Source organism: Aquarana catesbeiana, linkage group LG01 (assembly GCF_042186555.1).
Source record: "Aquarana catesbeiana isolate 2022-GZ linkage group LG01, ASM4218655v1, whole genome shotgun sequence".
Classification (NCBI taxonomy): Eukaryota; Metazoa; Chordata; class Amphibia; order Anura; family Ranidae; genus Aquarana; species Aquarana catesbeiana.
Window position 1 is genome coordinate 795,461,466 of NC_133324.1, and position 12,514 is coordinate 795,473,979.

A 12,514-nucleotide genomic window follows, 5' to 3' on the forward strand; every position below is an offset into this window, starting at 1 on the left:
AGTTAGCTGCACTTACAGTGTTTTGTGTATATATATGCATCCCAGGTGTTGCACATTATATATATACTGTATTCAGTTTAGCTAGATCCGTTCTTGTTATCTTCCTACTGACAGGCAGGCTTGTCTTGTTACAGTATATACAGCTACCTGAAGAAAATTACTGGTGTTCTTTTGATCCTATTAGTACCACAGTCAGGCAGCTAGACTATTTACAGTTAGTGCAGTGCGTCCTGCTCACAGTGTTCAGCTAGATCCATTCCTGTTATCTTCTTACTGACAGGCAGGCTTGTCTTGTTACAGTATAGACAGCTACCTGAAGAAAATTGCTGGTGTTCTTTTGATCCTATTAGTACCACAGTCAGGCAGCTAGACTATTTACAGTTAGTGCAGTGCGTCCTGCTCACAGTGTTCAGCTAAACCTACAAGTTAGTGGGGTGCGTCCTGTTCAGTGTTCAGCTAAACCTACAAGTTAGTGGGGTGCGTCCTGTTCACAGTGTTCAGCTAAAGCTACCTGTAGAAGGTTGGTGGTGTTCTCATACTACAGGCAGGCAGTTGATTTTGCTAGCTGTGTATCAAAATATATATATATATATATATATATATATATATATATATATATATATATATATATATATATATATATATATATATCCCAGCTTAGTACAGCTACAGGCCATTAGTATGTCTGGAAGGCCAAGAAGGAGAGGCAGACAGTCACAAGCCAATAAGAGAGGGCAAGCAGGCTCTGTGTCTAGTGCTGGTCGTGGAGACGGTGCATCCTCATCAGCACGTGGCCATGGGACACACTTGGCCTTTTTTTGGCAGCTGGCCGTGTTGAGCCGCAACATGCGGAAGACTTGGTCGAGTGGATGACCAAGCCGTCCTCATCCTCTCTCACCCATGCCCAAGGTACTTTGTCTGGCAAAGCAGCGGCCTCTTCCCTCGGCTCAATGTCATCAGTGACTCCTTCCCTAGCCCCACCATGTCCTCCTGAGGAGTCCCTCGAACTGTTTGACCACAGTGTTGGGTACCCGCTCCAGGAGGATGCCCAGCGTTTGGAAGGCTCTGATGATGATACTGAGCTAGATGAAGGCAGTAACATGAGCACGGACAGAGGGGGTGCCCAAGAAGGACAGCAATCTGGCAGTCATGCTCCCCCCTGCTGCAGCATACTGCCAGGTTTGCTCCAGTGATGAGGAGGGAGGGGATGATGAGGTCACTGACTCAACGTAGGTGCCTGATAGGAGAGAGGAGGAGGAGGAGGAGGAGGCGGCACATCACCAACGAGGTAGGATGCCCTCCAGGGGCCAGCCTAAGGGCAGCACATTGACTGCATCACACCCCAAAGCTCCACATGTGCAGGGCGCTGCAGTCTCTGCGAGTTATTCAAAAAGTTCTTTGGTGTGGGCCTTTTTTGAGACGAGTGCATCAGATCGCACCACTGCTATTTGCAACATATGTCTCAAGCGTATCTCGCGTGGCCAAAACATCTCCCGCTTGGGTACCACATGCTTGACCAGACATATGTTGACCTGCCATGCAGTTTGTTGGCAAGCGTATCTAAAAGACCCACACCAAAGAACAAAGAGGACCTCTCCTTGCTCCTCATCAGCTGAGATGTCCAACCCCACTATACCTTCAGTCCTCTCTGAGACCTGCACTGAGAGTAATGAAGGTGTAGAATTAGGTGTGTCACAGCCAAGTACTTGTGGGCAATCTGCTTTTGGTACACCGACGTCAGATTGTACCAGGCAAATTTCCCTGCCCCAGCTGCTGCACCGCCGAAAGAAGTTTGCTCCCAGCCATCCACATGCCCAGCGGTTGAATGCTAGCTTGGCAAAATTGCTAGCACTTCAACTGCTGCCTTTTCAGTTGGTAGACTCTGCCCCCTTCCGTGAGTTTGTGGAATGTGCGGTTCCTCAGTGGCAGGTACCCAAACGCCACTTTTTCTCATGGAAGGCGATTCCGGCTCTCTACCGGCATGTGGAAGGCAATGTCCATGCCTCGCTGGACAGGGCGGTCAGCGGTAAGGTGCATATTACCGCTGACTCATGGTCCAGCAGGCATGGACAGGGACATTACTTAAGTTTCACGGCGCATTGGGTGACTCTGCTGGCAGCTGGGAAGGATGCAGGACAAGGTGCAGTAGTGTTGGAGGTTGTTCCGCCACCACGCCTCCAAAATGCTAATGATTGTGACACACCTCTCTCCTCCACCCCCTCCTCCTCTTCTTCCTCCATGGCCTCTTCCTGTGCTTTGTCCTCGGAACCAGCGGTGCTCCGTAGCCGTTCAAGGGGCTACGCAAGTACGCAGGCCAAAAGATGCCATGTGGTGCTTGAGCTGGTGTGCTTGGGGGACAGGAGCCACACTGGGGCAGAGGTTCTGTCAGCTCTGCAGGGGCAGGTTCAGAGGTGGTTGACGCCATGCCAACTTAAGGCAGGAATGGTGGTTTGCGACAATGGCACCAACCTCCTCTCTGCCCTCCGACAGGGACAAATGACCCATGTGCCCTGTTTGGCTCACGTCCTTAACTTGGTGGTGCAGCGGTTCTTGGGCAGGTACCCGGGCTTACAGGATGTCCTGAGGCAGGCCAGAAAAGTCTGTGTGCATTTCCGCCGGTCATAGAATGCCAGTGCTCGGCTGACGGACCTCCAAAAAGGAGTTTAACCTGCCCAAGAACCGCCTAATCTTTGACATGCCCACCAGGTGGAACTTGAGGCAGAACAGAGGCAGGAAGAGGAGGACTTCCTTAGCTCACAAGGCCCCCTTTATCCAGACAGTGTTGAGGAGGAGGAGGAGGAGGAGGAGGAGGAGGAGGAGGAGGAGGAGGAGGAGGAGGAGGAGGAGGAGGAGGAGGCTGGCACTCAGCATCAGCAGCAGTCTTTAAGGGATCAGTCCCAAGAAACACATGGACTTGTACGTGGCTGGGAGGAGGTGGCTGCGGACCATGTCGTCCTTAGTGACCCAGAGGACTCCGGACCGAATGCCTCAGCAAACCTACGCTGCATGGCCTCCCTGATCCTGCAAAGCCTGCGTAAGGATCCTCGTATTCGTGGTATCAAGGAGAAGGACCAATACTGTCTGGCAACCCTCCTTGATCCACGTTACAAGGGTAAGGTTGCGGACTTTATCTTGCCATCGCAGAGGGAGCAGAGGATGAAACATCTTCGGGAGGCCTTGCAGAAAGGTCTGTGCAACGCGTTCCCAGAGACTGGAAGGTTACAAACTCCTGTTTCTGGACAACGTGTTGCTGAGGCTTCGGTCAGTCAAAGAAGGAGCGGTGGAGAAGGTGGCCGTCTGACCGATGCGTTCAGACAATTTTTTGGTCCGCAGCCCCAAGGTATGATCGGTTCCAGCAACCATCGCCAGCGTCTGTTTTACTTGGTGCAGGAATACCTAGGGGCAAGATCAGACTTGGACACCTTTCCCACCGAAAATCCTCTGGGTTACTGGGTCTTGAGGATGGATCACTGGCCAGAGCTTGCACAGTATGCAATTGAGCTACTGGCCTGTCCAGCATCCAGTGTTCTTTCGGAACGCACATTCAGTGCTGCTGGAGGCGTGGTAACCAATCACAGGGTGCGTCTGTCCACCGACTCGGTCGATCGACTGACCTTCATAAAAATGAATCAGTCTTGGATCACCACCAAACAGGTGGGGTTCTTGCGAGCCACAAGTGGACCAATGCCTCTAAGGAGTAAAACAACTATATTTAAAGCAGCAAACACTTCACCACGTTTCATTCCGTGTATTTGAATATAAATAAAATCAATTGCTCGCGCTAAAAATGTGAATTGAAAAAAAATATGAATATATATAAACTGAGTATAAAATATAAACTAATTGTGCAAAAATGTTAAACCATAATTAGTATGCTAATAAAAACATACATGTAAAAATATATTATATATATTAATAATATCCCCGACGCGTATTCGGCACAGGGATATCCCCCAGAGGAAGGCACGTGATCCCTGTGCCGAATACGCGTCGGGGAGGGGTAGGACGGAGCTGTCAGCAGGGAAGGAGAGGAATATACACCACACCGCACGCCATACGAGCCGCTGCTAAACGAAATACACCTGTATAGTTTGGTGCACTGTAGCACCTGCATACTGTGAGTACCCTCCTGGAGGAACTTCTTTTACTTTAAATAAACCCCTTACTATATTACACCATGGAGCTTTCTTTTTCTCTTTTATGAATGATGTTTTACCTGTGAGGATTGGACATACATCATTGCATCCTGAGTGAGCCCAGGAGTGGCCCCAATGCGTGTTTTGACACTGTTTAACTACCGTGTCACACGAATAGAGGTGAGCGCAAGCACAAGTGGGGGATCACGGGAGAGCACATCCAGCTTGTTGTGATTTGGACACTTTTCAGGAGAAGCTTGATGAACACTTCATTCATGGACACTGTTTTCTTGCACTTCTTTGTTTCAGTTTGAATCTACTGATCGTATTTTGTTTGGACACTTGATTGTCACAGGATTTGCACTTATTAATTAGGTCTATATTCATGCATGATGCACTTTCAGCATTTTATATAAGGATTGCACTTTGTGAATTTTATATATAAGGATTGCACTTTGTGAATTTTATATATAAGGATTGCACATATATATATATATATATATATATATATATATATATATATATATATATATATATATATATATATATATATATATATATATATATATATATATATATAATCCTTATATATAAAATTCACAAAGTGCATGTATTATATATATATATATATTTTTACATGTATGTTTTTATTAGCATACTAATTATGGTTTAACATTTTTGCACAATTAGTTTATATTTTATACTCAGTATATATATATATATATATATATATATATATATATATATATATATATATATATATATATATATATATATATATATATATATATATATATATATATATATATATATATATATATATATATATATATATATATATTCATATTTTTTTTCAATTCACATTTTTAGCGCGAGCACAATTGATTTTATTTGGATCACCACCAGCTACCAAGCACCTGATGCTGATGTAACCGAATAATTTTTTTGGAAATCTCAGATCCCTTCAAAGACTGCCTATGCTGAGTGACTATCCCTGAGTAATTATCCTCTTCCTCCTCAATCATCACGCTGATAGCTTGTAAGAACATTTTTGGTTCTGGGCGCCACCACCAGTGCCTAAGGCACAATTTTTCTGCCCCTGTTTAACAGGGGCGTGTAATTACAATTTTTGATGCAATACTTTGCAGCAGGGCTCGTTCCTGCGTTCCAACTAGAGTGTCTGTGAGGGGTTGCAGTGTTGTGGCACCAGCACAACCACCACCAAAGGCCCAATTTTTCTGCCCCTGTTCAACAGGGGCATGTAATTACAATTCTTGATCTAATATTTCACAGCAGGGCCCTGTGAGGGCTTACGTTGTTGTGGCCACAACAACACCTAAGGCCCAAATTTCTGCTGAGTATATAGGGCAGGCCCCTACTTTCAAACATCTAACTTACAAACTCCTACTTGCAAACGGAAGGAGACAACAGGAAGTGAGATGAAATCTACCCCTAGGAAGGGAAATTCTCTCCTGTAAGAGTTAATATGGGAAAAACATTTCTCCTTTCCACTGATGCTTTCCAATCCTTGTTCCACAAAAAACCCCAAATTATCATAAAACATTTGTCATTGGGACAAAAAGTGAGGTGAAATCTTCTAAAGAGGAGGAAAGACAGCAAAACAAATGTCACAGAGGTGATAACCCTTTCCTATGTTTTCCAAAAAGCTTAAAAAAGATTTTTGGGCTGGAGCTAAACACGTTAAAAATGTACCCGTTCAAAATGACAAACAGATTCTACTTAACAACAAACCTACAGTCCCTGTCTTGTTTGCACCGCCTGTATACTGCTGTTCAGAGTATATAGGGCCTGGAGGCCCCACACCTTTCCTTATTTTAATTTGGGTGCGGGGTTCCCCTAATATCCATACAAGACCCAAAGGGCCTGGTAATGGACTGGGGGGTACCCATGCCGTTTGTCTCACTGATTTTCATCCATATTGCCAGGACCCGACATTACATTAAACCCGCAAGCAGTTTTAAATGAGATTTTTTCCTTTAAAAATGACATTTGGTGCAGGGACTGTTCTAAACACGGGAAACACGCGCCACTTTACAGGCATACTATAGACACCCCCCAGGTACGAAATTTAAAAGGAATATTTCACTTTTTTTTTTTTTTTACTTTAAGCATCATTAAAATCACTGCTCCCGAAAAAACAGCCGTTTTTAAAAGTTTTTTTTGCATTGATACATGTCCCCTGGGGTAGGACCCGGGTCCCCAAACCCTTTTTAGGACAATACCATGCAAATTAGCCTTTAAAATGAGCATTTTTGATTTCGAACGTTCGAGTCCCATAGACGTCAATGGGGTTCTAACGTTCGTGCGAACTTTCGGTCCGTCCGCAGGTTCTGGTGCGAACCGAACCGGGGGGTGTTCGGCTCATCTCTAACGGTGACCTATGCAAATACATTTGGAAGAGGAATGTTGTGACTTAATGAGGTCTCTTGTGCCGTGTATTGTCAATCTGACCTAGAAGAGCTCACAAAAGCAAAATAGGATAGAAAGGAAATGGTTAAAGAACCCAAAAAGATTACCCAGGTCAGCAAGGAAAGGAAAGGGTTAAACCCACCCTCTCATACCTGCTACACAAGTGCTGGCCACACAGGGGGGCAGTGATACATCCACAGTGTGAACTGCACAGACAGACAACCTGCACAGGTGATCAAATCATAGCAGAAGCACATAGAGGCAGCATACCAATTTGTTAATGCGGAGTGTATACCTGTGATGAATGCACACAGCATTTAGGGAAACTGCTGAAACCTGCCCACAGAGAAATCCCAATATCAACAGTAAAGATGAGCTCCGGCGTGTTCGCACACTCCGCGTGCAGAGCCCGACAGGAAGTCAGCACGGTGCTGCGCTAATCACAGGCAGTGAGACATTTCCCGATCTCTGCAGCCGCACATCGGGAAAATGTCTCACTGCCTGTGATTAGCGCACGTGGAGTGTGCGAACACACCGGAGCTCATCCTTAATCAACAGTACTGACCGCTGATTGAATTTCTCCACTGAAATGACGCCACCCCCAGCGCACATGCGCTGGGCCTAGAGTTGCCACCTCATCCCTTTAAACCCGAACACATATAAATTATACAGGTTCTGAGGCTAATTAAATGCAGATAAGGCACCAAGTGAGTTTAATTACCACCTTAATCCCTTAATCAGCCACAGAACCTGTGTAATTAATATGTGTTCGGGTTTAAAGGGATGAGGTGGCAAATCTAGCTGGGCCCCTGGGCAGGAGTAACCCAGGGATGCCTGGCCGGAAGAGAAAGCAGCGGCTTGGAACGCAAATGCGCTCCTGCTACCACAGACTGGAAGACATTAGAGCCAGAGAAGAAACAGACAAACAGAAACACACAAACCGCTGCCATGGAATATGTAATATAAAAGTATACATCACAGTACACGGCAACTTCAATCCTGCTTCCACGATCAGAACGGACCAGGTAGGTTGATCACACCGGGCTTGGGGAAGATAGGGCTATCTGGACATTGCACCACTTGCCTGCCAATGGCCAGGCTTTCAGGTAGACGAATAACCAAACTGGTCCTTAGAAGAAGGACAAAAAAGGAACACGGCCGCTGACTTTGAGGAAAGATTTATGGGAGGGGGTGGAGGCGGGGTTATCCCACACGTATGCTGCCATGGAGTCTGTCAGGAAAAAAAGATTACCTGAATAAAGAAAAGTTTTGGCTTCCCGACTAGTTGTTTGCAGCTTTCTCCTTTGAATAGGTTAAACAGGAACTCTTCTTCCATGAAATCATCATAACAGTAAAATCCTCCGTCTTTTCCATGGCTTAATACAACACAAACAAAGCAACCTCTTTGACTGTGATCTTCCTCGGCAACTTAAATACAGAAAAAACAAATGAACTAATAAGAAGAGTAAAAAGTCAATGAACAATTTCATAACAAACACAAACCGAAATAGTGTTATAATAAGCCTCATGCATGAAAGCATCTATAATGACGGTTTAAAACATGAAATGACAGATTTCAGCTTGGTTGTGTTATGATGATGATACATATGTGGGCAAAGATACATTCACTGGCTGACTATTTTATTTTTCCCTCTAAATATAGTGGTGCATTGACCTGCAAGAACACTCAGGTGACTATCAGTGTCTAAGGCAATGGCAGGTGACAAAGGTGTCAGAAGACAGTTGAAATTTGCCTGCATGACGGACCACCTTCCTGTGTCTAAGGGCACCTTAACCATTTGACCTCTGGAAGGTTTTACCCCCTTAATGGCCAGGGCATTGTTTGCTATTTAGCTACTTTAAATGGCAATTGCACAGTCATGCAACACTGTATGCAAATTCAATTTATATAGTTTTTACACAAATAGAGCTTCCTTTTGGTGGTATTTGCTCACCAGTAGGTTTTTTATCTTTTGCGATCTAAATGAGAAAAGACGAAAAATTTGGGAAAATAAATAAATAAATAAATTCTACCTTCTGTTATAAAACATATCCAATAAAAAAAAAAAAAAAAAAAAAAAAAAAAAAAAAAAAAAAATCGAATTTCTTTATAAATTTAGGACGAAATGTATTATGTTATATGTCTTTGGTAGAATTTTTTTTTCAATAGGTGTATATTAATTGGTTTGTGCAAAAGTTATAGCGTGTACAAACTATGGTATATATATACCGTATATACTCCAGTATAGGTCGATCCGAGTATAAGTCGAGGCCCTAATTTACCACAAAAAAAAAAAAAAATGGGAAAAAACTTATTGACCTGAGTATAAGACGAGGGTGAGAAATGCAGCAGCTACTGTAAGTGGAAAAAGAGGGTCAACAATGCCCATCTGCAGCTGTATACCTCCCTGTGTCCTGTGCATGTGTCATGTGTCCTGTGTATATGTGCATGTGTCCTGTGTATATGTGCCAAGTGTATATGTGCATGTGTCCTGTACCTGTGTCTTGTGTATGTGTCTGTATCATGTGTATGTGTGCATGCCTCCGTGTGCCGTTCTGCAACGATCAGCGTGTGGTATTACTATTCGGCGGCCATTCACTGTTCAAAAGCCGCGCCTCTTCCTCATCCGTGATAGGCAAAAAACTAAATTTCCCAGCGGTCAGCCTATCACGGACATTCTCTCATCCTCATACCACGGACGAGGATGAGAGAATGTCCATGATAGGCTGTACACTGACTGCTGGGAAATGGAGTTTTCTGCCTATCACAGATGAGGAGGAGGTGCGGCTTTTGAACAGTAATTGGCCGCTGAATAGTAATAGCACACGCTGGCCGTCGTCTGCCTGCATGACACGCTGATCATGTAGGCAGACGGCGGTGACTCGAGTATAATTCGAGGGGGGCACTTTCAGCACAAAAAAAAGGGCTGAAAATATCGACTTATACGGTATGTATGTATATATATATATATATATATATAAATTTATGCAGCTATAGATGCTATACTGTAATGAAATTGAACAGCAATTTATAGTAGTGGGACTGTGATAGGGTGGTGGGCAATCTGGCGCTAACAGACACTATATGGGAGGGTCACTAACTGACTATGACTTCACTAGTGACACTAATACAGTGATCAGTGATAATACTGCACACTGACACTGTACTAATGGCACTGGCTGATAACATCTAGGGGCAATCAAGCGGTAACTATGGGCCTAACCATGCTTGCTGCTTTTACTTTTGATCTGGCTGTTTTTTCTCTTTAACCACTAGAGGACCAGCCGCCACAGTTATACTGCCGCAGGTTGGCTCCCCTGGGCAAATCGCCGTAGCTGTACATCGGCTGCTTTAAGACCACTAGGGGGAGCGCCCACGGCGTGATGACAGAGCTGATGTGCGTGCCCGGCGCCCAGGATGTTGGCCGGGCACCCGCGATCATTCCTGAGAGAGAGAGAGAGAACGAAGATCTATGTTTTGTCAGGAGAGAGAAGACAGCGATCGTTCTCCTTCTTCAGGCAGTCCCATCCCCCCACAGTTAGAATCACTGCCTAGGACACACATTTAACCCCTTGATCGCCCCCTAGTGTTAACTCATTCCCTGCCAATGTCATTTATACAGTAATCAGTGGCTATTTTTAGCTCTGATCGCTGTATAAATGTCAATGGTCCCAAAAAAAAAGTGTCAAAAGTGTCTGATCTGTCCGCCGCAATGTCGCAGTCCCGCTAAAAATCGAAGATCACCACCATTGCTAGTAAAAATGCTAAAAATAATAAAAATGCCATAAATCTATCCCCCATTTTGTAGACGCTATAGCTTTTGTGCAAACCAATCAATATACCCTTTTTGCGTTTTTTTTTTTTTTTTTTTACCAAAAATATGTAGAATAATACACATTGGCCTAAACAGAGGAAGAAATTTGTTTTTTTATATTTATTGGGGGGATATTTATAAATATTTCTTTTTTTTTCAAAATTGTCTTTTTTTTGTTTATAGCGCAAAAAATAAAAACTGCAGAGGTGATCAAATACCACCAAAAGAAAGCTCTATTTGTGGGTAAAAAAAATATTGTTTGGGGACAGCGTCGCACGACCACACAATTATCGGTTAAAGCGATGCAGTGCCGTATCGCAAAAAAATGGCCTGGTCATTAACCGCTTGCCGACCAGCCGCCACAGTCTTACTGCGGCAGAATGGCACGGCTGGATGAAACGTTACCTTACGTCGCTTTTGGCCACTAGGGGAGCATGCGCGCCACCAGAGGCATGTCCCCAGAGCAAATGCGAGTGCACGGTGGGCGCGATGACCGTCGGGCACCCGCGATCGCTCGTGACAGAGCGAGAACCGGGATCTGTGTGTGTAAACACACAAATCCTGGTTCTTTAAGGGGAGTAGAGAGAGATCGTGTGTTCATACTAAGTATGAACACTGATCTCTCTCTCCTCCTAGTCAGTCTCATCCCCCCTACAGTTAGAACAGACCTAGGGAACACAGTTAACCCCTTGATCACCCCCTAATGTTAACCCCTTCCCTGCCAGTGACATTTATACAGTAATCAGTGCATTTTTATAGCACTGATCACTGTAAAATTGTCAATGGTCCCAAAAATGTGTCAAAAGTGTCCAATTTGTCCACCACAGTATTGCAGTCCCGATAAAAATCGCAGATCGCCGCCATTACTAGTAAAAAAAATAATAATAAAAATTCCAATAATTTTATCCCCTATTTTGAGATGCTATAACTTTTGCACAAACCAATCAATATACGCTTATTGCAATTTTTTTTACCAAAACTATGTAGAAGAATGCATATCGGCCTAAACTGAGGAAAAAATTTGTTTTTTGATAAAAAATTTCGGATACTATAGCAAAAAGTAAAATATATTGTGTTTTTTAAAAAATGTTGCTCTTCTTTTGTTTATAACGCAAAAAATAAAAACCGCAGAGGTGATCAAATACCACCAATAGAAAGTGGGAAAAAAAGGATGTCAATTTTGTTTGGGTACAGCGTCCCACAACCGCGCCCTCGCAGTGCCATATCGCAAAAAATGGCCTTATCATTGAGCAGCCAAATCTTCCTGGGCTGAAGTGGTTAAGGGGGCAAATCCTTCCAGCGCTTAAAGTAGTTGTAAACCCATGAACAAAATAAAAAAAAAAAACCTGCAAGACAAAGGCATAATGTATGCATAGCATACTAGCTCATTATGAATTACTTACCTTAGATCGAAGCCCTCGCAGCGGTCCTCATACCCCGCTCCAGCCAGCGGCATCGCTCCCGGAGTTACTTCCGGGTATCGCGGGCTCCGGTGCTGTGATTGGCCGGAGCCGCAATCATGTCACTCCCACGCATGCGCGTGGGAGCTGGCAGTAACGGCACACTCACTGAAACGGCACGTACGTGCCATTGGTTTAGTGCGCATGTGCCGATGACATTGGCACATGCAGATACAAGGGTTATCTCCTAAACCGTGCAGGTTTAGAAGATATCCGGGGTAGCTACAAGTAAGCCTTATTATAGACTTACCTGTAGTAAAAGTGGTTGTAAAGGGTTTACAACCACTTACAAGTCCATCCAGTTCAACCATAAAAAAAAAAAAAAAAAAAAAAAAAAAAAAAAATAATATCGTACAATCCAATATACCCAATTCTATATCCACAGTTGATCCAGAGGAAGGCAAAAAAACCCCAGCAGAGCACGCTCCAATTTACTACAGCAGGGGAAAAAATTCCTTATTGATCCCTCAAGAGGCAATCGTATTTTCCCTGGATCAACTTTACCTATAAATGCTAGTACTTTAAGTGGTTAAAGCTGCACTTCTGTTAGTCAAACAATATTTTTCTTTATTTTTTTTTTAAACTTTTTTATTTTACTTTTTTTATTTATAAAGAGGTTATATATTACAATAGCTAAATCTGGGTCTATAGTGCATGTTCAAACCTTAATACC

At 43.8% G+C, this 12,514-nt stretch overlaps 1 protein-coding gene across 2 annotated transcripts in view; it reads right to left on the reverse strand.

Annotated features, from left to right (window-relative positions):
- Positions 1-12,514, reverse strand: part of LOC141113848 (caspase-3-like) — a 98,446-nt gene that overhangs the window by 23,476 nt on the left and 62,456 nt on the right. For both annotated transcript variants that reach the window (XM_073607172.1, XM_073607181.1), the window contains one exon: positions 7,819-7,994. In XM_073607172.1, the coding sequence (XP_073463273.1) occupies positions 7,819-7,994 (176 nt within the window). The remainder of the gene's footprint in view (positions 1-7,818; positions 7,995-12,514) is intronic.